Source organism: Biomphalaria glabrata, chromosome 18 (assembly GCF_947242115.1).
Source record: "Biomphalaria glabrata chromosome 18, xgBioGlab47.1, whole genome shotgun sequence".
NCBI lineage: Eukaryota > Metazoa > Mollusca > Gastropoda > Planorbidae > Biomphalaria > Biomphalaria glabrata.
In genome coordinates, this window is record NC_074728.1 from 18,995,357 (window position 1) to 19,020,700 (window position 25,344).

The following is a 25,344-nucleotide window of genomic DNA, read 5'->3' on the forward strand; positions in this document are numbered from 1 at the left end:
GTCATAGTTCACCTCACCCCTCAATTATAGCATCCAAATTCATCGTCACTAAAATATAGATATAAATGATTTATACAGAACTATTGAGTCCGGCGGAACTGTTCTCACTAACAGGAGAAGCCTAGGGGCAAAGGCGAGTAACTGGTGCCTTAACCAGTAAGCTTCGGGCAGGAGGGGCTCGTTAGCCATGGCTTGCTACGCACCTAGGAGAAGGAAAACTCTGAATTCAAATCTCTGTTGCATTGCAGCTTTACCAAATCATGGGAAAGGCTTCGGGAGTCAACCCTGAGGAAAAATCAGGAGCTGGCGACCCTAAGGCAGTTCGCAGCACCCAGTGCTACACTCTGGCAGAACCTGCGACGCCGCTGACCTTAAACTGTATCGGCACTGTCGTTCCTTTGGATACATCAGCTGCGTGGAGTGGGGGGAACTGATGTGTGGGTGACATCGCTCCGACCACAGCTAATGCCCAAGCTTTCATCTCATTTCTATGAGATAATCCATAGTCTTTATCTTTATATAGATTATAGATCTAGATAGAAGATTTATACAGAACTAGGTCTAAATCTAAATATAGATCTAAATTGCCTTTTATTTAGGGTCTTTGCATACACATTTCGGGTCCTAAAGGGAATCATTCTTCATTCATTCAGACCATAGCATAGTCTAGTTCTAAAGATAACACATAGGCCTACAATAAAGACCGAAGATCGAGGGAAAAAAAATATTATTAGAGCCTCTCTTCCCGCTTTCCACCCCCTCCCCCTCATCACGCACACTTTTTTTCCTTCAGTACTAACAGTTTAACCTTGAGATTCTTGGCAAATCGATTTTTTGTCGAATTATACGTCACTGTTGCCAACTCTTGTTTCTTTCCAAATTGATCATTGTGATTTGAATAAACTCTTGGACTGATTATGTAGCGCACCTTTTATTTCACTAAAATGAAGATGGCATCAGAGTTTGCTTGTACAATGTATAAGTGTTGCTGATGTCTAAAAGTGTATTGTTTTATTTTAATAATTTTATAGGCCAACTCACCTTATATTACATATTAATACGAAATGAAAATACGTGTGTTTTTAAATCAATGACATATATACAGATAGTATTCAAAGATGGATGGGTGTTAACATGGGCGTAGCCAGGGGGGAAGTTTCACCTCCCCCCCCCCCAAAATGAAATCCCCCCCCCCCAAATTCCAAGAGCATAGCTAAGAAAGATTTTGATTTTAAAAACCCCTCCGAAATCTACATATAAAACCCCCTCTTCAATATAAGACTATCCATACACCAGTCACCATATTCTATGAGCGTAGCCAAGAGGAGTTGTGTTTAAAAAAACCCCCTCCAGCCGGGTTTGCAGCCAAAAACCACTTTTTCAATATAAAAAAAAAAAAGAAAATTACGCACTCATAATTCTCTAAGCGTAGCTAAAGGGGTTTTGAGTTTAACCCCCTTAAATTCCCTTTCAGCGGTGTTTAAGCTAAAAAATACCTCTTCAATATAAAAAAAAAAGCGAATTGCACACTCAAAAATCTATGAGCGTAGCCAATTTAAGCCAAGGGGAGTTATGAGTTTAAACCCCCTCTTCCAGAGGGCTTTTTTTAAAGTTTAAAATGCCTCCAGAGAGATTTGAGGTTGAAAACCTCTCTCTTCAATTTTATTCTAAAGCAAACTACTGTCACCTAATTCTATACAGTGAGTGATTAAAAGAGAGAAATTGACTCTCCTTTGAATTAGTGAGACGGAGGCGTGGTGGCTGAGTGGTAAAGCACTTGGCCTCCAAACCCGGGATCCCGGGTTCGAATCCTGGTAAAAACTGGTATTTTTACTTTTGAGATCTGTAGGGCATCTCGGAGTCCATTCAGCTCTAAAGGATAACTGAAATTCGTTGGAGAAACGTAAAGGCGGTTGGTCGTTGTGCTGGCCACCTGACACCCTCGTTAACCGTGAGACACACAGAAATAGATGATCTTTACACCATCTGCCCCATAGGTCACAAGGTCTGAAAGCGGAACTTTACTTTTTTTTGTTACTTGAATTAGGGAGAGGCATTTGTATTACTAAGTAGGCCTACAATCTAAATGAAAATGTGTTCCACGCGTACGTTTGCTTACTATGATAAAAAAAAAAGTCGTTTCGTCTAAGAACTATTATATTGTTACGTATTTCTGAATCTTCTGGCTAGATGTATTAGTTGGCACACAAATAAAAACACAGCAAAGAACTTGACGACTAAACTTTCAGTTTCATATAACTTTAATGACTATTAACTCTAACAATTCGTTACTATAACATGTAGCGTAGAAGACTGTACAATATCTGTCAGTTTACAGTTAGCTATACTTCGTTGCAATTCATCTCTTCACTTCGTTGCAATTCATCTCTTCTCAACTTGCATCGAGCCGTATTCCACAGAACAGACCAACGACACACTTCCCAGTGTCGCTCCAGGTCTCCCAAAGCAGAACCAAGTCGTACTCAAGTCTATCGAATCAGAGCCGTACACGTCTTACATCGACTGTATCGACTGTAACTGTAGTTCGCTGTATAGACTTTTAACGACAGTAGTCCACTCCAGTTAACTCTACCCAAGTTAACTTGCATCGAGTCGTACACATCTCTCTTCTACTGTCTCGCACAGTAGACAACAGTACCGACGACTCACTCACGACTGACTTTCACATTAACTCTCTGGCTTATATAGAGTCCCTAATCGCTTGTCCAAATGTGCACAAACACGGCTAATTAATATCCTCTGGAATAACACGTGAGGAAACGTCACATCCTGTCTTTGTTTATACATGTAGATTCCAGAAAACATCGGCTGCAGTGTCATCTTGCCGGGGTCACAAGTTGTGACCTCTATCTGTCACTGGATATTGCTAGTACCTTTTGGAATAACATGTAAGGGTACGTCACATCCTGTCTCTGTTTATACATGTACATTCCAGGGAACACCCGCTGCTGTGTTATCTCGTCGGGGTCACACGTTAACCTCTTCCTGTCACTGGTCATTTGTAACAATATAATTACCAAAACGATGAAGCGACATGAAGCTCTTCAAAATCGACACTGGCAACTGGGAAGAGGTGGCACTGGACAGATCCACATGGAGAGAGAGCATAAAGGAAGGGTCACAGATTGCAGATGTCATACACAACAGAAGCAGAAAGAAGGGTGAAAATGCAACGGCGCCTGGTGATTATATATGCCCAACCTGCGATCGCAGCTGTGTATCAAGGATTGGCCTCTTTAGTCACACAAGAAGTTGCAAAGGGAAAAGATCGTCTCTCGAGACGTAAACTTCCACAGATTAATTACCAAAACAATGAGGCATTGTCTTCAATTCCGAAGAAAAAAGGATGAGTGTAGTATTTCAAGTCACTCTATATTTGCCTGACTTAGACTTAGTTCTTTTGACTCCCAATGGCCGCAACAGTGGCCTACTAACCTTAAACCATACTAAATCTGTTCTGGACAATGACCAACAGTTACGTGTTAAAGGGCATTAAACAGTATTCATTCATTCGGATTTGAGTGAAGACATAGTTTTGAATATAACACGTACAAGAACAATAGAAAGATCGACAAAAATGTTTTATTGTTGGCTTTTAAATTGTATAAATGCAAACTTTTATACATGTAATCGTTCGAAAAAAACATAATTGCAGAGTTTGTCTTTAAAAAAATAGCTGTCTTGGCAGCTCATGTCTACGTGCTTTCCTTTATGAGAATGGCTAAGTAGAGGAAATGAAGATTTGACTTTGTTGCTTAGAAAAGGGGAAATAACCAGACTGTATGAGACAGACATAAATATATGTCTATTATATGGTATGAGACCTTTTCAATTTTGGAATTATCTTAGCCTATCTTTAGATATGGTGATATAAGAAAAATATCACAGATTTCTAATTTAACTTAAGAATTTTCGGGTGTTCTATCAGAAATGAAGATTACTGCGTTCTAGATCAAACCTCTTGCAAGAATTTAAAGCAGCGGATTTACGTTGGGCAAGGTCTGGACCCGGAACCATAATATTGATTATATATATTATTCTAGCTTTTTATATAGCGTTACTTTCATGCTTATAGCATGCTCAGAGCGCTTTTGGTCCAATCTCATTTGTGGACCAGTTGGGGGGGGGGATTCTAGGAGTTGGTTTTCCGCGCTGCCTTTAGAATATAAGAGTCGGGTGTCGAACCTCTAGCCCCCTTCTAGGTAGCCAAGCCAAGCCCAAGCGCACTTGGCCTCTCGACCACGCTTCCCACGCCTATATATTATCGTGACCACAATTCGGAGCGCATACCACAGGGTATGACAGTGGCGTATAATATAGCGTGAATTTCTTGTCGTCCGTGTAATCAGCCTTGCTATAATTAAATCAGTATTTTGTCCTGGCTAAACTTGACAGATCCCTTTCGTAAAAAACAACAACATACAAACAAAACAAAGAAAAAATATAAATAAAAAATACTTTTTAAACAAAAACTTATCTAAGGGGGAAAACTCCACATTCGTAGGCATATCACTCAATACTTTATAAATTGTTTCCCTTTTTATATCAATGCAAATAATTAATTATCGCTTATTAATTAATAAATTGGTTGTTTTTTTTTTCTTTTTCCATTGATTTTTTTTTTAGGTACAATAAATAATTGTGTAAAGTTTACATAGCATTCGAGATTGGCTGTGTGAGAATTTTAAATAACGTGTTCAAATATTGTACCTGAATGGGCGTAGTTAGGAATTTAATTTTTCCATCGTTTGTGGACCCGGGGTGCCCAATGTTATTGTTGGAGTAACGTATAGGCTACATTGGCCTACACTAGGTTTTTAATTTTCTATTTCATTTGGGGCCACCAAATTAGACCTATGTATGATTATGTAAGGCCAGCCCTGTTATAATAATCATGACTAGATAGTCTATAGATGATAGTTCTATCCAGTACAAAAAAAAAAAAACAACAACAATAACACGACCCCTTCTCCACCCTTGGATGTTTGTTCGTTTGTTATCAGCTGGCGAGTTGAAAAAAAAAAAAAAGGAATTGCAAAAGGAATGGAATAAATAATTCGCCATTAAAGAGAAAAAAATCCACAGCCAGCCTCGCTCTGGAACCACTGTAGGTGAGTAGTTCATTATCATAATAGGGTTCCAAGATGGCGATGGAAGAACTAACCCTTCTGGATTCTCTATTTGTTGTGTAGATGACATATTGTACATTAAATACTCAATCTAAATCATGTGGTATGCAATTTGTTACAATGAAGAAGTACGAGTAAGTTGAAAAATGTAAGTTATCTACCCTTTTGAAGCTTTTCATCCCATTAATCACAATGAAGAAAGTTTGTAAAAAAATAGAAACAATTCATTATTTAATTTAATAAATAAAATTATTTATAAAGTCATTGTGAATGTGACTAGTGTCTCACTGTGACTCTTGCGTCCACTGTAACAATCACAATGTTGAATGATAGATCTGATATTCAGTGATATTGGGAATGATTGAATCTGTCGTGTGTAAGACTGTCTCAGTGTCTGTCTCTTACTCTCTTCTCTAGTCTCTAGACTCTGAAGTTACAGTAGAGTCACTTCTGTCTTCTGACTCACCTAAACATTTCCCAAGTGGATTGGCCCAATGTTTATTTTTATTCTTGTGTCGCTAGCTACTAAGCTACAGCTAGCCCTGAGTTGCCCTGAGACTTAAATTTAAAGAGTCTTTAAGACTAAGATTAGTAAGAACTAAGATATATATACTTATTACTTTATTAGTATAGAATAGTATAGAGTATAGATATAGAACAATAGATCTATATAGATCTAGAATCTAGTTTAGTAGATCTAGGGTGTAGGGCTCTAGGCAGTCTAGCCTAGTCTAGGGCTAGGGGAATCTAGTCTCTAGCTCTAGAGTCAAGAGATTATATATTGATTATAAATTCTCTAAGAATTAGATTTCTTGATATTTATGCTTTATTTCCACTGAGTCTGAGTGAGGGCTTGACGGTCTAGAGTTAGAGATTATACTTGATTATAGATTCTATTTAAATCTAGATCTAGCTAGATTGATCTATATATATTCTATATTTAGATAATTTAGATAGATCTAGACCTAGTAGTAGTATTTTTATATAATTTATAATAATTTTATATTTATTATTAATGTAGGTACATACTAAAATCTACATTCTTGTAGAGTTCACTAGTATCTTTAATCTTATATTATTTATTCATTATATTATTATTATACTTCTAATCACTAATCACTATTGATTTATTGATACACTGATGACGACTAGTCTAACTCTAGATTTCATTAGAATCTAGTAACGTAGACTGACTAGAATAGATCTATTCTAAAATTCTAGATCTAGATGTCTTAATACTATTTTGATAATGATTAAATAAATATCAATACTTCATAATAGATAAATAGTGCACTAATAGTAATAGTACTAATACTTACTATTGTAGACTTCAATTACAATCATCTACTGATCTATCTATTCTATATAGTTAGAGGAAGAGTCTAGATCTAGTAAATTCTAGTATCATCTACAGAATACTTTATTCATTTATTTTTAGTAGATTGTACTTGTAGAGATAAAAAATTTAGAATAGAATTACAGAGTCTAGATACTAGGGCAACTTCTAGAATTTATACTCTAGAGTGACTAGAGTAGTTTAATATTTATGTAGTATTACAACTATAGTACTTTTCTTTAAGGCAGTGTTTCCCAAACCTTTTCTTAAAGGAACACTTCGCTTATTCTAAGTATTTAGTGGGACACTTTGCTTATTTTTTAAGAGAGATTCATGTCATGGCCTACTAGTTAATTATTTCAGTAGTTTGCAGGCTTTGCAAAACACTAGGGTTCCACGAACACAGTTTGGGAAACATTGCTTTAAAGCCTAGAAATATATAATTTTAGATTATATTGCCAATATTGGTGTGATAGGCAGAAATGCTAGATTTTTTCTTTCTATTTATATAATGCAGTCTTTTCCAGTATTTAATTTTTTTCTCCAAAACTGTTCTATTTTGTGTTTGATGATCAAAGTATCAGTAGATTTGTGTAATAATTATGTTTAATCTTTCGAGGGTGTATTTTGATTACATTAGTTCTGGCTTGATTTTGCTCTATCATCAGATATCTAAAGATGTATTAATTTTTACCTTAAATATGTTTTAATTAAACCTTTGCATTTAATAAGCCTTAATAATCATTTTATAAGAGATCAAATTCTATTGTAAGTATGCATATATTTGAAAAGTTTTATGCGTCTTGTCAAAATAATAGTGTTGTAGTTCAACCTTGTGACCTATACATTTATTACTAGATTATTCAAAATTTCCCAAGTAAAAAGTGAAATGTATCAGAGAATAATATGAAAACACATGATAAAGAACACATCTCCTTTTTAATATGTCTATATATTTATAGTTCTAACAACTAGTGTCATATGAAGTTATCACACTTTGTCATAAAATTTGAATATAACTTTACTTTTGTTTCATTGCTAGTCATTTTTTAAATCTTTGTCATTGGTCCACTAAAATTCATACTAGCCAATAAAATATAACAGATTTAACACTCAATTTAAAACATTTTGTTGTCACTGTTGAGAAGTTTTTCATTTTGTTTATTTTTTCTAAAATTATCCAAAAATGATTTAAACAAACCTTTTTTTTGTGATATGGATTTAACCCATCATATCTGTTCTTTGATTTCAACCATCAGGTCTAGTACCTAGATTTTCCAATATTAGCCCAATTTGAATATTCTGTTCTTTACTTCAAGACTGAGGCTTGAGTATGCCGTTGCTGTGACATAGATGGTGAAAGCATGCCTTCACCTGGTCGAGGATTTTGTTTGGGGCTTAGAATGGATGGAAATGAAAATATAGCAGCAACCACAGTTTCTACGCTTCCTCTCCACTCACATACTGCTTCGACAAGGGTGAGAATATTTAAACTACTACAAAACAAGTAGGACTCAACAACATAGCTTTTGTTAAATTTAATTGATAATTTCACATACATGGGAAAACAAATTAAAGCATTCTTATATTTTATTTTGTATACACTGCAGTTTCTGGTTTTATTTTTATTATTATCTGAATTTTGATGACTAGTATGATTAAAAGTCTTTTTGTAAAAAAAAAAAAATGAAAAAGAATGAGAACAAAAATTCTCTTTAAAATATTATATAAATTTATGTTTTATTCAACAAGTTATATCGTCAGATCTCCAATTCCAAAATCAGTGTAAAATTCAGAAGGAAGGTGAATTATTTAAAATAATCTATGATGATACCTTTCATTGTAGTTCTTTTAAAAATCATATACATGTTGGATTGTTTTAAAATGTCAAAGTCATTAGTGACTCAAATGCTAGTTTAGTTTTTACTGTTTTAAAAAGTCCATGTTTTGTTATTCAGACTTGGCAAGGCAACCAGACAATACCACTCAACTCTAGGGATCAGAGCTATAGTAGTAGCCTGGACAACGACCGCAGTTCCATTGGGGACTCACAGATGTCTTCTGACAGCACAGTAGACAATATTTCACCAAGCTCAACCAAAGCCACCCTGTCTCACCCAAGCACTTTAATCATGGAGCCAGGTCCAGTCATCAAAATGGGTACAGGTGCTCTTGGACAGAGGAAAGGTCTTGTACATAAAGGTAAACATTCTCTTCCAAACTTTGTCTCCCAAATTTGGAGCTGATACTTATTCCCACCCATACTGCTTTCTTCTTGTCATATGGTTTAATTTGTGTGTGTGTGTGTGGTACAATTGTTATTCTTCTATCATATGAGACATTGGCTCATTTTGTCAGCCACTCTCTAAGTAAAAGTAAAGTTCCCCTTTCAGACCTTGCTATCTGTAGGGCAGATGATGTAAAGGTCATCTGTTTCTGTGGTCCACGGTTAATGAGGGTGTTGTGTGGCCAGCACAATGACCAACATCCTTTACTTTTCCCCAACTAATGTCAGGTATCCATTAGAGATGGGTGGACTCAAAGGCGCCCTCCTAAAGATACTGAAATTAATAATTCCAGTCTTCACCAGGAATCGAATCTAGCATGTCTCGGTTCGGAAGCCAAGTGCTTTGCCACCGTGCCTCCTACCTACTCACTAGCTAACTAGTTAATGCATAGGTGTCACCTGTTTTTTAGTTAGTTGGGTGCTGTTGATCATTTTCTTCCATACCTTTTTTTTTCTGCTGTTAACTTCTTTATGTAATGAGCGTTCATTCCTTGATGCTTTCTGCTTATTTTTTTTTTTTTTGCCTGCCTATTTCTTGTTTTACTGTTTAAAAAATTCTTTGCAAACTTTTTTGATTCTAGTAATCTTGGCTTTAAACTAAAGTCACAGTTTTTTGGCTCCAAAAAAATGTACACTTGTTGATCCTGTTGATATTTGCAAATGTTAAATTGCACATTTGAGTCTTAAGTAGCTTCTTGAAGCATCTGAATCTCTATGGCTTGTTTAGTTATCCATATAGAGTGTTTAGTCCGAGTCAACCAATATATCAGTTTAAGAATAACATTTTTTCTACACATCGTTTTAATAGTATCAGATAGTGACATTATTAACAGATAATCTATGTACCTTCTTGGAGGTACGGTGGCTGAGCGGTAAAGCGCTTGGCTTCCGAACTGGGAGTCCCGGGTTCGAATTATGATGAAGACTGGGATTTTTAATTTCAGGATGCTTTGGCGCCTCTGACTCCACCCAGCTCTAATGGGTTCCTGACATTAGTTAAAGAAAAGTAAACGGGGTCAGTCGTTGTTAACCATAGGCCACAGAAATAGATGGCCTTCACATCATCTGCCCTATAGACCACAAGGTCTGAAAGAGGAACTTTACTTTTTCTTTTATGTACCTTCTTGACTATTTGACAAATTTTGTTTAATATTATGACTGACTTGATTACACAGTTATTACGTATGTCTTATTCTCACTACAGTTTTGTTGTATATTAAATATATCTTACACCTGAGAAAGAAACTGAAAAAATTTTGAAATAGACAAATATGTAAAAAAAAAATATAATTTCATATATTCTTGTGGTTATTACAAGATTCTATATGTTGATTTGTATTTCAGAAGTATCCAGCTGGAAGGATGTGTCCCCGAAATCTGAAAGCTCCTCTCCGACCTCATCTCCCAACAATGATGGTACCAACGTTGGAAAATTAGGAAATAGCCCTTGTGGAGAAGGTAGAACTAAGGTCCTGTTGAGAAGTCCAGTCAAGTCGGGCAACAACGATGCGAATGGCACAAACAGTAACATTTCATCCTCTAAAAATGGCCCCAAGAAACAAAGCTCTATATCAAAAAGCCCAAGGGCAACTAGAAAATTTGTATCAGGAGCAAAAAATAGCAACCTATCAACAAGTCCTAAAAAACCATCCATGCCGTCATCGTCGTCATCCTCATCATCCTTTGAGGCCACAAGCCCTAAAAGGGGCAAAATCAACAAAGGGAAGAGCCATTATGGCTCAGAACTAGACACAGGCCAGCTAGATAAACTAAAACTAGCAGATAAATATAAGATAAGTGAAACTGTAGATTTTTCCAAAGCCACCCCCATAATAGAGGCTTTAAATGCCAAGGTGGACAAAGGTCACTCTAACACAAAGGCTTTGTCTCGGCTGACAACCTGGAAAGATATCTCTCCGACAGAGTCAAAGATAGAAGGTGCCACTCCCTCTCACACTGACAAGCGTTCTCGGCCAGAGAGTGGCTATTTCTCAAACGAAGTTCACAGTGAGTCAAGGGAAGGAATGGATGGCTCTCTGTCCTCAGAAAGTGACCATGCAGGAACTATAAAGCACAGGCCAAAAATCAAGAAAGACAATCAAAAAGATATATGTACAAGTAGCGATACAAAAACTGTTTTACAAGAGACTGACAAAATAGTGGACACTGACCAAAGAGATACCCCAGACCAAACATCTTGCCCCTGTAATGATAGTGAAGATACCAATGGATACACTGATGGCATTATTCCAAACTCTTCCAGCCACTGTCCCCCTGACAAGGATGCAGAGGAATCAGCTGAGCGGCAAACTGTCTCCAAACATGGCGGCCATGCTGACTTGTCCAAACCACTGCCCAGCCATGTGGCTATGATGGAGGAATCAGAGTCCTCCTCCTCATCTCCAAGACACTGGAGGAACACTAGAGAGCCTGGCCCTAGTGGAAGCTACTCCTCTGACCCTCGATACCAGCGTCCAGAACTGTCTTCCCTCACCAGCATGGACAACAGTGACAGTTTTGATCACAACCCTGACCAAAGGGCATCTCAGGATGACAGCTCCTTCAACGATTATTTCTTTGATGAGGATTTTATTGTGCAATTTGATGGCAATCTGCAGAGCTCTGTTGGAGTTATTCTTCAAGGATCATGTGCTTTTAGTTTGGCTGATTCTCTGGCACCAGGTATGATGAACACATATTTAGTCAGACTAGTCATACCATAGAGTTTTGCTGTTTCAGAGATAAAGTATATTTTATTTATTATATTTGTTTTCTTTAATCAGCCATCTAGTTTACTCATTTCTGAAAATATTTAGCCCTCAGGAATTTATATTAACTTAAAAAAAACATACACACTTTTTATTATATATATATATGCTGTTTATCACTAGCCAGACAGGCATAACTAAGTGCATCTAGTTGACTTTAAAAATATATCTTACATAGCTAAATATTTTAAGAGGTATTTCTTTTAAGCATTCTTTGTATTACTTTTGAGAAGACATGGAAACCAACTCTGAATTTTGGAAAGAAAATATATATCTGATATTTTTTTGCATTTTACAATCTGATTCTTTATTATTAAATAGTTTCAAAAGACACCATTATAGATCAATAATTATGTTATATAAAGAATAAAAAAAATAAATTATTTAAGAAATATTTAAAAATAATACTGCACAGACTCTTATTTGAGAGTTAGTCTATATAGATCTCTATTGACTCAAGTTTTATATGAAATTTAATCCTATTGTGCATCCCTCGGCTATTAGATACAATATTTTTTTTACCATGTTTCAGCTTTTCAAGGTCGGCGAAACAACCATGTATCAAGTCCCGGCCAGCAGGCTTTACTACCACATTCCTTTAATGGAAGCTACCCTACTTATGGAGTCCTTAGAGACTCCTTCTTGCAGGTAAATGTAATTGTATTGAAGACGTTTATTTTCTCCACAACTTTCATACTACACTAAAAAAAAATCCTTTTAGTATCAGACTCTGATAATATTTTCTGCATTCCATTTTCAGGAGACTATCTGTTGGTCTTAATAGAAACTAACTTAAATCCAGAAATCACATAAAAATAAACTGTCAAAATTTGTTTTCATGCATAGGAATTTCTGAGTCTTATTAGTTGCAGCAGTTAAAAAAAATATTGTTGCATAAAATGCTTGTAGACTGAAGAATGAAGATTCATATAATGCTAATAAGTCAATTTGTGATGTTGTCACCATAAGTTTTAGGCAAGGTGTCTGACTATAGATGTAGTCTAGTATTGTGACAAGTTAAAAAAAAACAAAAAAACTTTCCCTTTTTGCTTTCAAATGTTACTGAAATGAATACAAACTTTCCTATTAGAACTTTTTAATGAAAAATTCACTTTAATGCATTGTAAATATAAAATTATTATAACCTCATAAAAATGTTTTGGATTGTCTTAAAGAAACAACAAACACAATTGCACATTCACTTATGAACTACGGGACTAATAATGAGAACATAAGAAACATACTTTCTTAATGAAGAGTACATAACTCAAGCATATTCTACCAGTATTTGTTTGTAGCTTATGTATGAAACATGATACACATTTCTTCCCCCATAACATTTAACATTTTTGTTTTGCTAGAATGAAGATCTGTATTCAGGCCCATGCGAGTCTGAAGTATCAGGCACTGGGAGTAGAACTTCCATGGACGTGTCATCGTCAGAGAGAGAGATGATGTGTTCCAGTGACATGTTGGACTTCCCAGGGAATGAACCCTTGTTCACCCCTCCTGTCATTACCTCTCAGGTTGGGGATTCTCTTCTCATATCTTAATGGTATTGTGGATTTAACTATGAAATTATGATAAACTCATTGTTTTGTATTTGGCCCTCTCTAGGATCAGAACTTGTCAACTGATAGCCTGTCTAGGCAGTTGGAGGCAACTGAAGGTGAAGTGGCTGCTGCACACAGCCTTAGTGGTAGCCGTTCATCCTCCACGACGGCTGACATCACAGTTAAATGTGGACCGCATAAGGATGCATACTTCCTGTCATTTGATGGTGGATCTCAAGGTACAGGGTCATAAAACTTAAATCTTCATTACTGTTTTTTTTTTCGAAAGCTCGAGAATATCAATAAATGAGTAATCTGTTAACAAGAACCATTTTGATATATTGACCTAGTGACAGGTTTCATATTGTGAGGGCTAAGTTTTGTGACTGACTTGTAGCTTAAGCGTAGAATTAGATCCTCCTTGCCAAGCTCTCTCCATAGAGTTCGGTCTTGAGTGATGTTCACAGCTTCTTCCTAACTTGTACCCAAGGATTTTAGGTATTTAAGAAGGTGGGATGCCCTGCTTAACTTGGACAGCCTTGCTTTTGCATGGTTATAACAAAATCTCTTATTGTATCAGTTCAATGACTTGTAGAAACATTTGTTTATTAATGAATCTTTTTTTTTTATATTTCTTGTTCATCCCATCTTTTCAAAGGACATTCCCTTCTCATTAGAATATTAGAAATTAATTTAATGGGTGATTTATATGTTATTTTTTCTTAGAATAATATTAGAAATTCACCCCTTGTGTGATTTCTATATAATTTTATGTAGATGACCAGTAAAATAGTTCAAACCTTCTCTGACACTTTCTTATTTTATGTTTCATTGGAATCATTTTAGGCAAGTTTTCTACAGAGAGTGAATCTTCCTATGTCTCTCAGACCTCCTCTCAAGATGACAAACTAGGTTTGTGGTTAATTTGTTGATCTTGCTATTGAATAACAAAATCCAGCATTGCATTTATAATGCACAAGTAATGAAATAACTATTCTAGAATACCAATATTACACAATGTGTTACACTACAACACATTGAACTAGCTTACACAACTTGACTTGTATAAATAGTTTGGATTAAATTCGATTTTAAGTAGTGTTTCTACCTAAAGTTCTTGGCAGCAATTACACACATATTTCAATAAATCGGAATATTTAAAAAAAAAGTAAAGTTCCCCTTTCAGATAAGGCAGATGAAAAAGGTCATTTGTTTTTCAGGCCTATGGTTAACAAATGTCATGTGGCCTGCACAATGATCAACCACCTTTACTTTTCCTCAACTAATGTCTGGTACCCATTAGAGCTGGGTGGACTTAGAGGTGTCCTAAAGATCCCTAAATTAAAAATTTTAGTCTTCATCTTAAAACCTGGGACCTCGGTTCAGAAGCCACATGCTTTACCACTCAGCCATTGCGCCTCCAATTAGGAATGAGTGATATAAAATTAAACAGAAAGATTAAGAATACTGAATAAATTAAACAAAAATTCAGCAAACTTAGTGGGAAATAGTTTCGCTGGCTCTAAAACAGTTAGCTTTTAAAAAACTCTGTTCATACATCTATATTTATAATTCTCCTCTTCCCTCAAGAGTTTGGACGAGAAGAAGAAGTTAAGGAAAGATCACGCTCTTATTTCTGTGTTACGGTCGTAGCACAGCATGGTGTGAATGAAAATGGTGCGAATTTGGATATTGAATGGAAGTTGGATTAAAAAGGTGGAAGCCGGAAGGGATGGATATGAATATTATTATAATATTTAGATAAAAAATAATATAAATAGTAGGATGAGATGACCAATAGAATAGAGATTAAAAGAAGCAATATTTTTTAGTATTTATGAAATTTGAAACAATGAAAGTGTATTTTTCATTTTTTTAAAGACTATTTATTAATAGTTTTTAAAGAACATTACATGAAAAAAAATTGTCAGATTTCTGCATTTTTTGGTCTTGTCCCAAATCATAAAGTTTAACTAAATGCAATGCTTTCTTGGGATAGTCTAGTTCTGCTTTATAGTCTCTACTGCAAAATAATGTTGACTTGTATGTATGTTGTGCTGTCTCTCCAGGCAGTAGATCCATGAGTTCTGGGGGAGAAGCGGAAGATGAACAGTCCAGCAGTTTCCAATTTGCCAACCTGAAATCTCGCAATGGAAGTGTTGGGACGGGGAACAGCACTGCCCTGGTGCCAGCTGGCGGGGAGGGTAAGGGAAGGCTGTGCACTTGGAACATGAAAGGGAGTCGCTACCCTGGGAGAATTTGTCTGGAAGCTCTTCAGGTAACTGATTTTGGAGGTTGAAAAACTTCCATAAGCTGTGGCACCATCATGAAACATTTATTTTCTCTTTGCATTGTAACTTTAATATTTTCAATCTGAACTGTTTGTTACATAAAGTTTTCTCCTATTCTTTTGTTGCATTCAGTAAAAGCTGGTATAATTATGACTGATGTAATGAACACAATATTTTCATGTTTTTTCCTACTGATTATGGAACATTTGCTGTTGCTCTTATATGTTACTTGTCATGTCAGTCCATAATGTTTCATGGCTACAGCTTTAAACTTCTTATTTTTATTTTTTGTTCTTAAATGATTTTTTACTATGCATTACTATGATACCAAGAGTATTAATATCTTTCATTATTTTTGGCTTAGTAAGTAACATATTTTGCTAAATATTATTATTATTTAAAACAATGCTCATTCACTGCTTTCATTTCTAACATTAGGAGTACCTGTCCCAGTCATCTGGGTCTCCTGGCTCACTCAGTCAGAGTGCTGGTTCTCACAAGTTGTCTCCACTTTGTGCTGCACTGCTGTCTAGTGGAGAGTTGGAGAAACACTGTGCTCGTAAGTAGAACCAGAATTCTATGTTTGGTCACTTGAGCTCTTCAGGTTGACTCCATTCACTTTTTATTTATTAGAAAAAAAAAGTTACCAAAGAAAGTGCTTGAGGAAAAAAAAAATTATAAAGATCATGTTCTACATGTTGCCTGGACAAGGCTCAGAAATAATATGCCCAGTTTGTTCACTATATATAAGAATGGCAACATTTTATCTAATCGCTTTTCTACAAGATAGTTATTCTAAAGCCTAGCTGAACAAATTAATAAACAAATTATTGTAGCCATGGATCTTTAAATGATAAAGTACAGATTTTATTGGTAGTTAGCATTTATAGATTTCCCATCTTACTGTCATGAAATCTTGACAGCTTGAAGCTCTTGTGAGTAAATTTTCTCTTGTTCTATACAGCCAAACAATCAAATGGCTCATTCATCAAACGAAGTGGTCGCCTCACCACCTGGAAACAGATTAGAAATTTGCGCAACCTAGGCAAGACTAAAGATCTCAATGTTGAAAAATCAAAATCTCTTCCAGAGCTGACTACCAATAGGTGAGTTTGTCAAATATTTTCAGAGAGATCAATTATTAACTTTCGAATGTTCAACCTAGAAGTTAAGTATTCAAACTTTTAACATATGACTTTTACATCCTCCTAAAACATTGTTTTTTTTCTTCAAAAGCTTTTAAAAAAAAATCAGTTCTATATCATAAAATAATGAAACTTTAAAATAACAGGCAGCTGATTCTTTTCTTTTTCTTTTAAAATATAACTCATTTGTCTTAAATTGAAACTTATTAAGATTCAGATATGGGTTTGGTTTGTTTAACCTTTAAATATTTTTAAATAAAAAAAAAAACCTCAAGAGAAATTATTATATAATATTTGATTATTGCATGTTTTATACAAAAATCTTTTGGCTTAGTAATTATTAGTTCTATTTATATGAATGATGAATTCATGGTCAGTGAAAAATCTGCAAAGCTTATGAAGTAAAGCTATGTAAAATGTACAATTTAACATAGCTAAATATCAGTTATAGCCTATTTCAGTCACTTTCTTTAAATGACAAATAAATGAATTGGTACTGCTGTTTTTAGGTAATAAATGAATTATTTATTTTAACATTAACATTTTACCTGTAACTTTTAAGTGAACCTGCTGTATATGTTTATTTTGTTTTCTATAATTATAATGTTTTGTAATAAGCTTGTAGTTGTAAATTGGCTGTCTGACTTCGACAGATTATTCATAGATGTTTGAGTTTCTTGTATTTGATGAATTTAGAACTATTAAGAACAAAACTTTTTATGATAACAAGTGAAGAACTAAGTCCAGACAGTTGAATATCTTGAATAAGGGCTACAGTCGAATCTCTGCCCGTAATACGATGTTGTCACCTTGAGGACCTAACACAGATGAATAATATTTACATAAACAAGTTAAACCCCATTATCTGTGATGTCACTAAATGTCCCATTCAAAGTCTGTCAACTATGGTGTGTCTCTATGCTAACTAAATACCTAACATTTTTTTTTTTTGTAATGCACAATTTGTGAGATAAATTTCATTACGGATAATAAAGATTACTATTATTCTCCAAGTAATTATGAGATTTAATCTCACAGTCCATTCTCCTCTCCCATTCAGTAAAGTAACATTTGTGTTTTATTCCATCAGTGGATTCTCTGAAGAAACTACTGATGAGGAGGAGGTCAGCATTGCTAAGGAGAAATCTCGTCGAGACGCGGACAATGCGGAACGCAGTTTCCACCACAAGAGGCATTCTTCCTATGTGCTTGACTTGTACCAGAGACTGCGGAGCCAGTCCAACCCCCCTTCACCTGATACATTGGCCAAAATAGATCAGGTGGGACACAGTTTTTTTGATAATAAGCTAATTTTTTTTTGTTTGTATCTTTGTTAATGTCCCTATGTGGATTTCATAGCATGGGAAACAATGCGTTTGTCACAATTTTTATCTTTTAGTTTTCTTGATTTTGATTTGTGCAGATTCTATGTTAAGAGATAAACTTCAAGCATTTTTAATGTATAACAAGTATTAGTTATGTTAAAAACATATATTTCTATTTGCCTGATGATCTGTTTAGATTTCAGGCTTGACCAGGATCTTGCAATAGTCTTGTAATCCTGATTGATTAGAATGATAGTAAATTGTAGAAAACATCAACGATCCCCATTTAAATGCTGTCTCAGAAGAATTTAGGTTGTCTTCTGATATAATAATATTATGAACATAGTTATAATGCTTGATTCAAATATGAGTCTTGAACATAGTTATAATGTTTGACTCAAATATGAGTCAAGTTGCCCTTATTCTCTTATTGGATTCTCTTGAATCAAATCAAAATTCACTATTATCACATCAATAAGTTTGTTGTTTTTCTGTTGTCAGATACTTCTGAGAGAAGGGTTCCTAAATGCTGATGATCTGGCTGGGAAAGGGGAGGCCCAGCAGCAACAGCAGCAACAGTCACACCAGCAACAAAGAAGCTGCTGCCACAGTGCTGCCACCTCATGTGACTCGGCCTGCTCCTCTGGTAAGGCCTAATTTTTGTGTGGAAAGTGTTTTGAACTAGATCTATATACATGGCTTAAACAGTTGGTCTTAAATCAAATTTGTTTTATTATCAAGATATTAAAAAAGAGTAGATCTACTGGGCATGAGTAAGAATGAATGATATATAAAAAAAAAGGTTAACTAGAAAGCAAGAAAGTCACATGAGTTTGTGATTCTCAGTAAAGTCAGATTTGGCAGTGACCTTAACACAGGGGTTTCAGTGAAAAGTACACAGGACCTTATTATCTTCTTCATCTTTTTCATTTTATGTGCATAACCTTATTTTAATCTTCATTCATAACAGATAGTGATATTTCTGAAAGAATTTTAAATAAAGATTTTCTTATTATTTGCTTCTTTGCATTGATAAGTTACAAGGTCAACAAATGTTTCAGGTCATTACCCATTTTACAACATGTGTGTCCAGCGAAGCGACATATTACAGAAACGGGCCCAGCTTAGAGCTGACTTTGAAAACCGGGAGAAGCTCCACTTGGATCTAAAGATGGCTGACACTGCCACAAACACCCCACCTCACGCCAAGACTGGCTGCACCCAGACACTACGTTCTCTTCGGTTGATGACCTCCAAGGAGACATTGATGTCCCCAAGCACTGTGACCCTATGGCTTGGCACTAGGAACTTCTCATCCCAGTTCCCACCAAAGTAAACAGTTTGTCTCTTTTCTTTTCTCTGACTTGATTGATTTTTTTTTATGAACCAAAAAATTTTGGAAATATCACATTTCTTTGCCACGATCCATTTCTTATGGTCCACAGTAAATATTGAAGCTTTGCATTTTAAAAAATTTGACATGACTAGTGATGCATAAGAAAAGTGTTTTTGTTAGCAGTTTAAAGCTGGATTTTGTATTCAGTAATTCATTGTCACAATACTGTAAAAGTACTAACTTGTAACTTTAAAAAAACAGACATACAGATAAAACCACATTACTTTTGCAATATAGATATACCATATTGAAAATATAAAAACTTTAAAAACTAATACTATCCTTTTTTCCAGAACACAAGATTTTGGTTTGCAGACATCATTGGAAGGGCTACCAGAAACACAGCTGAATCACCAAGCACAGCAGACATCACCTTACACACCAGAGAGAGATCTTTTCTCTCTGCTGGAAGAGGTGTGTGCTCGATATAGTAAGGATGAAGATCAAGGGCAAATCTATAACAGGGACTACAGAAGTGCTGTCCCTGAGCAAGACGATAGAGCCGGTCACAACTCAGATAGCCCATACCGCAGACAAGTTGGTCAGAGCTTGGACTCGAGACCATATGGTTCTGTGAACAGACTAGAAGAAGTACCCATGGATTACTATGGTGAGGCTCACCACTGTGGAGCTTATGAGGTAAGGGAAACCTCCAGGTCTCCACAGAAAATGTCTCCATCACACCAGATGCACAGAGCAGCTTCTGCTAATGATTGTCACATGGCCAGGGTGAGAGCCTCTGAAATTTACCGCAACGCAAGCCTGTCCCCATCCAGAATGGGTCTCAACTCTTACTACACACATCGGTCTCTTCCGGATCTCAGCTTCTTGCGAGAGAAGAGGAAGTCTTTTCTTTCTTCATTGAATGAGGGGGGTGATCACAACCCAACTTCCCCAGACTCGTCGTTGTTTGACCCGGTTAAGATACCCATTATACTTAGCCCTATTGTGGATATGGAGTCCACTCGTTCCCATTCTTGTTCTCCATGCAGGTCGCAGTCCTGCTCCCCATCCAGAAGACAGACGGTGTCCTGCTGTTCTTGCACTTGTTCCCAGAGGAGCCATAGTTCACCAGCCAAAACTGCAGACGGTTTCTCAAACAAATCCAAATCTTTCACTGGGTGCTCCCCAACCAAGAAGCAGCATGGCTCATCTCCCCTGCGCTGTGCCCAAGCTCAATACCCAAACCACAGCTCACCAGACCTGTATGTCGATCATTGTCTCCCTGACCGTGCACAGCACATGACCAATGTCCGGTTGAAAAACTCACCCGTGCATGCCTTAAATAAACCCAGGTCAAGTAGCTATGAGACTCTGAGAGACCAACAGACCAAACTAATGGCAATGAAAAAGGCTTCCAGTATGTCTAATACAAAGACAACTTCCAGAGCTACTCAGAGAACACCAGCTTCTAACACTAAAACCAGAGCTGTTTCTCACTCTCCTAGTTGTTCTCGTCTTCTCAGAAGCTCTGGTCAGAAAACAAACAGCAATGAATCTCTCAACAGGCAGGACTTGAAAGAAAACATTGCCTCGCCTGTAGGACAATCAAGTAAAACAAGTAAAGTGGAAAAAGTTGTCAGGGGAACTGATCTTTCCCCTTTTAATGGTGAGGGGTCTGATGACGCTAAGGTAGCAAAGTGTTCTAGCCAGTGTGATGAAGATGGATCAGGACACAGCGGTGGTAGTGGTGGATTTACTCCCACATACACACAAGGCCCAGGCAACACGGCATCTTCCAAGTCTCTTTCATCCACCTCTTCTTGTACATCCTCCTCCTCCTCCTCGTCTAAAAAGGTGACCAGCGGCCAGTATGTGGTCAGCTGCTTCTCTTCCTCGTCAGCATCCTCATGTAAGAGTGACCAGAGGAGTTCTTCCACGTCAACCATTGAGTCCAAGAGCCATGAAGAGGAAAACAGTGGCGATGGAGAGCCACAGGGCAGAGTGGTTAGTCGAACTGCTCCCAGTGGACAAAGGTTATCTGCGCTTTCTGCTAAGCTTCAGAAACAGAGCAGCACTGAAAGTGACAGCAACTCGGTTCGACTAAAATCATTTAAAGCCCTGACTGGTAAAGAAAACAATGCTGATCTAGCCAAGCAAAAAACAGGGCTTAAAAGGGGTAAAATTCCAGTTCCTATCACTAGAAGCCAAGGTTCTACTGGTTCGTCCTCCTCAATAGCTTCATCCAACTCAGGCTATGTTGTTAGCAAGCCAGATGTAAAGGCTACTAGTAAACTGCCAATGATAGCTAAAGGCAAGGAGGCCATTAGTGACAAGAAGAGTGGCAGTAAGTTTGCATCCAGAGCCAGAGATGGAAACAATGCTAAATATAGTTCACCAAGGCTGAAACCGAAACAGTCTCAAGAAGCCATGGCAGATGCCTACAACCATGATGATCTACACATAGTTGAGTCAGATGGCCAGATCCCTTGCTGTGAGAATAAGAGGGATGAAAGGTTTGTTGACAGGCAGACAGAAGATGACATTGTCTCCTGTAACTGCCAGTGTAATGATGACCAGCACCTGGCAGATGGTTGTGGGGCCCATGGTCACTTCTGTGATCTTGAGCCTCCTTCTGAATGCATGGGGTGTGAGTGCACAGAGGACATGCCCCCAGTGCTTCAGGAGATTCTTGGGGAGGATTGCCCTACATCTCCTTGTTGCCATTGCAGTCATGCAGATGCCCTAAATGAAAATGACGCTGGGGACCACAATTCTATCATAGATGGCAGAGGCTGCATGGAGATATCGAAAGACCTGGAAAGGATACTGTTCCAGCCTCCTCATTTGGAGAGCAGCCTTGAGAGGGAGAGCATGAAGGATGCACTTGCATGCAATGATTGTGAAGATTTAGAAAATAAAGATGTGTCTGTTGATGGGGAGTGTTGTAAGATGATTGAACTATTAGTGGAGGACCCTCCCAATGTGATGGACCACTTGAAGATGTACAACTCTCTTACAGACATGAAAACTTCAGCCAGTGGTAATGCCCTCTTGGCCAAGAAAATCTCTGATGGAGTTCACAGGCACAGCCAGGGAGACGCAAAAACAGCAGCCGCTGGCAACACTGCTCACACAGTTGTGGCTGTCCCTGCTGCTCACAAGCTCTCCTCAGGCCGAGTAGTGAATGAGGCCTATCCCACAATTCCCAGGCACGACCCGAAAAGCGAGGCGGAACTCAGTGGCCCTGCCAAATCTAGCCAACAGCATCGAATGAATGCCAGACGTCGTTGGAGCACGGGTTCCTCCTTGAACACGTATAACTTTGACGCTCTGTATTCCCTTCAAGAAGAAAGTGGCCACAGCTCAGCATCCTCCAATCTGTCTTCCTATGATGACTTTACCCCTCAGCATAGCAGCAGTTTCTGTAAAGAGATCTGGAATGGGCCATATGATCATCATGGTAAGTCACCATTTAGGATTAGTTCTTTAGTTACTTTAGTATTACTTAAAATTATTTAAAATGAATATAAAAGTTTTGTCAGATTGATCCATTCTAAATAGGTGGAACCAAAAATTAAAATCCCATTCTCCACCAGGATTCAGGCTTACTCCTTTATTTCTAGCTAAATGAATGGACTCTGAGTCATGATGGCCCAGTCATTGGTTCTTTAATTAAATAAAAATTACTAATTATATCAGTCTTTGTTAATTTTATAAAATTAATCCATTTACAGGTTAAATGTGAATGCAATAGTTAAACACAATATCACACGACTTAAAAAAAAAAGACATAGGAAAGATGAATTTCTTTATGAAATACAACACTTAACTTCTATAATCTTAAGTCTTCTTCATTCACAAGTTTCCCTTGCTCTCGCAATTTAGAAATGCTAAACTAACAGAATTTTTTTTTTCATGAATGCAGCATATTGTTTTTTTTACTTATTTGGTATTACTAAATTTATACACAACATAGAGCTGGATGGTTGACAAATACAAATTTTCCATTCTTAGGATCTAAATGCTCAAGTTCATGTGAAAAAGTAATTAGGACTTCCAAATTAAAACCTAGATTTCCACCAGGACTTCCAAATTAAAACCTAGATGTCCAATCAGATTTAAACTATGTATATTTTATCACAGAATCACTTCTAGCCCTAATATTCAAAAGTTTATTAACGAGGGTGTAACATGTTTTTGTAGCCCCCTGCTGCCATGACAGCCATCACCATCACCACCACCATGATGAGAACCACTGTTTGTCAGACCCCAGCATTGACGAGGAGTTGATGAGGAGGTACCACAAGTGGCTACAGGAGAGGAAACCCTTAAAGTCTTGTTTGAGAAAAACTGCATCTGGGTAAGTCTTACAACACAATTTTTCTTTAAAGACAAAATTATGTTTCAGATATTAGACTAAACACATTAATCTGAAAGTAAATATACTCCCTGTACTTAACCTGTTGTAAAACTATTGTATTCCAACAGAACATCCATTGATGTGCATGCTCCAGTTAAGCCACCTCGTGTAAACGCTGGAAACCGCCACTCCATAGCCTGCGATGGCAACATGCCCATCTTGGTGTCAGAAGAAGGGTTTCCACAGTATGATTTGGTCACTATGAATGCAGGTAAGTCTTGTGGTCATAGGTGACTCTTGTGATCTCACAGTATAGACACTAGAAGGACAGGTGAAAGAAACAAATTAAGAAGTAAAAGTGCCACAGCCAGGATAGTTTTCTGTTGAAATATATGTGTAGCTTTTATGGATGCGTTGGGCTACATATAGGGCTGTGATGAAAGCAAAATGATTACATGGTTTTAGTGAGTGGTGTGTATATCATATCTACTTCTATACTTAGGCCACTGCAACCTATGCCGTCGCAGTGGGCCCCACACTTTAATAGGCCCTGCGCTAATTCTAGGTGTAAATTATCGAATTAAAACATTATAATTTATATATAGTAACAGGTTTTTTCGCAAATTCCTGATTTTCTAGGGGCTAGTGGAAATCTCATATAATTGCAAAATATACCAAAATGTTCTGGAGATATTCTGAAATTAAAAATCTGAAAAATAGACCAAATTGTCATTTTGTGTTTCCAATCCTTTGTGCGATTAAAAAAAACCCAGCATTGTCAGCTTTCACTTAATGAAATTTAAGACGAATGTATCTTCTATTGCAAAATCTTAATGTTGACATTATGGTTATCCCTACCCAGACTAGGCCGTGCGCAATCCATTTCGCATAGGGCCCCGCAATGATTAGGACCGGCCCTGGAACACTGTATACATATTAACATCTTTTTTTTTTTTTTTGTGTTAAGTAGAAGTAGTGAGGAGAAGGAAACCCAAGCATAGATCCCGACACTCTCCTTCGTCATCTTCTACATCATCCTCTTCCACCTACCACTCTACTGTCACGTCGTCCAACTCATCCTCTGCCACCTCGGAAGATTCCGCTAAGCTTAAGAGGGTTAGCTTTGCCTCCGAGGTATCCTTCCACTCCCCGCATCAGTCTCCAAAGCGGCCAAGCGAGGAGAGCAAGCCTGTGCTAGAAGTAGAGGCCATAGAGATGGGTGGTGACCTATTGACCTTACATTTGGTCGAAGGTGAGTTTATTTTTATGATTCTTTTAATCTTCATGATGAATGACGTCAAACTTAATTGAAATAGAATCACCTTTAACTGTGGTTGTCCTTAAAATGTTTAGAATACCTGCTTATACTTAGTGTTTCAAGTTCTACCTACTCAGTTATAACATAGATACAAAAAATAAAATTCTCAGTGAAAAATATGGAATAGAAAAATATATTGTGCCTTAAAATGAATTCTAATAAAAACAATTTCCAAATTATGAGTGATGTTATGCACAGTGGAATGCCAATTGAATCAACACAATTTTACTGAGAAAAAAAAAGTTGGTGTAAAAGATGTCTATTTAAAAAGTTGCTGTTCCTTTGAAAATATTGTTACTGAATAACATTTACATCTTTCAGTCTTAAATTGTCAGTAGTTGAAAAATATTGACACCAATCATTGAAATCATAAAAGATTCTGTTTCTTTACTAATCAATACACTGTGATAGAGGTTACAGCATTCTGGTATAAACATGGACAACTTTTATAGCAGTAGACATTTTATATGCT

At 36.8% G+C, this 25,344-nt stretch overlaps 1 protein-coding gene across 10 annotated transcripts in view; it reads left to right on the forward strand.

Annotated features, from left to right (window-relative positions):
* Positions 1 to 3,747: 3,747 nt before the first annotated feature.
* LOC106050507 (uncharacterized) overlaps positions 3,748 to 25,344 on the forward strand; it is a 37,793-nt gene continuing 16,196 nt past the window's right edge. For 4 of the 10 annotated variants that reach the window (XM_056016920.1, XM_056016928.1, XM_056016927.1 and 1 more), the window contains exons 1-18: positions 5,146 to 5,298; positions 7,806 to 7,964; positions 8,445 to 8,688; positions 10,118 to 11,455; positions 12,074 to 12,189; positions 12,903 to 13,067; positions 13,159 to 13,333; positions 13,941 to 14,006; positions 15,164 to 15,372; positions 15,824 to 15,944; positions 16,350 to 16,491; positions 17,621 to 17,810; positions 18,357 to 18,501; positions 18,917 to 19,187; positions 19,545 to 22,654; positions 23,398 to 23,554; positions 23,683 to 23,825; positions 24,522 to 24,806. In XM_056016920.1, the coding sequence (XP_055872895.1) occupies positions 7,851 to 7,964; positions 8,445 to 8,688; positions 10,118 to 11,455; positions 12,074 to 12,189; positions 12,903 to 13,067; positions 13,159 to 13,333; positions 13,941 to 14,006; positions 15,164 to 15,372; positions 15,824 to 15,944; positions 16,350 to 16,491; positions 17,621 to 17,810; positions 18,357 to 18,501; positions 18,917 to 19,187; positions 19,545 to 22,654; positions 23,398 to 23,554; positions 23,683 to 23,825; positions 24,522 to 24,806 (6,991 nt within the window). In that variant the 5' untranslated portion in view covers positions 5,146 to 5,298; positions 7,806 to 7,850. The other 6 variants (XM_056016924.1, XM_056016922.1, XM_056016921.1 and 3 more) reach the window with 6 other exon arrangements.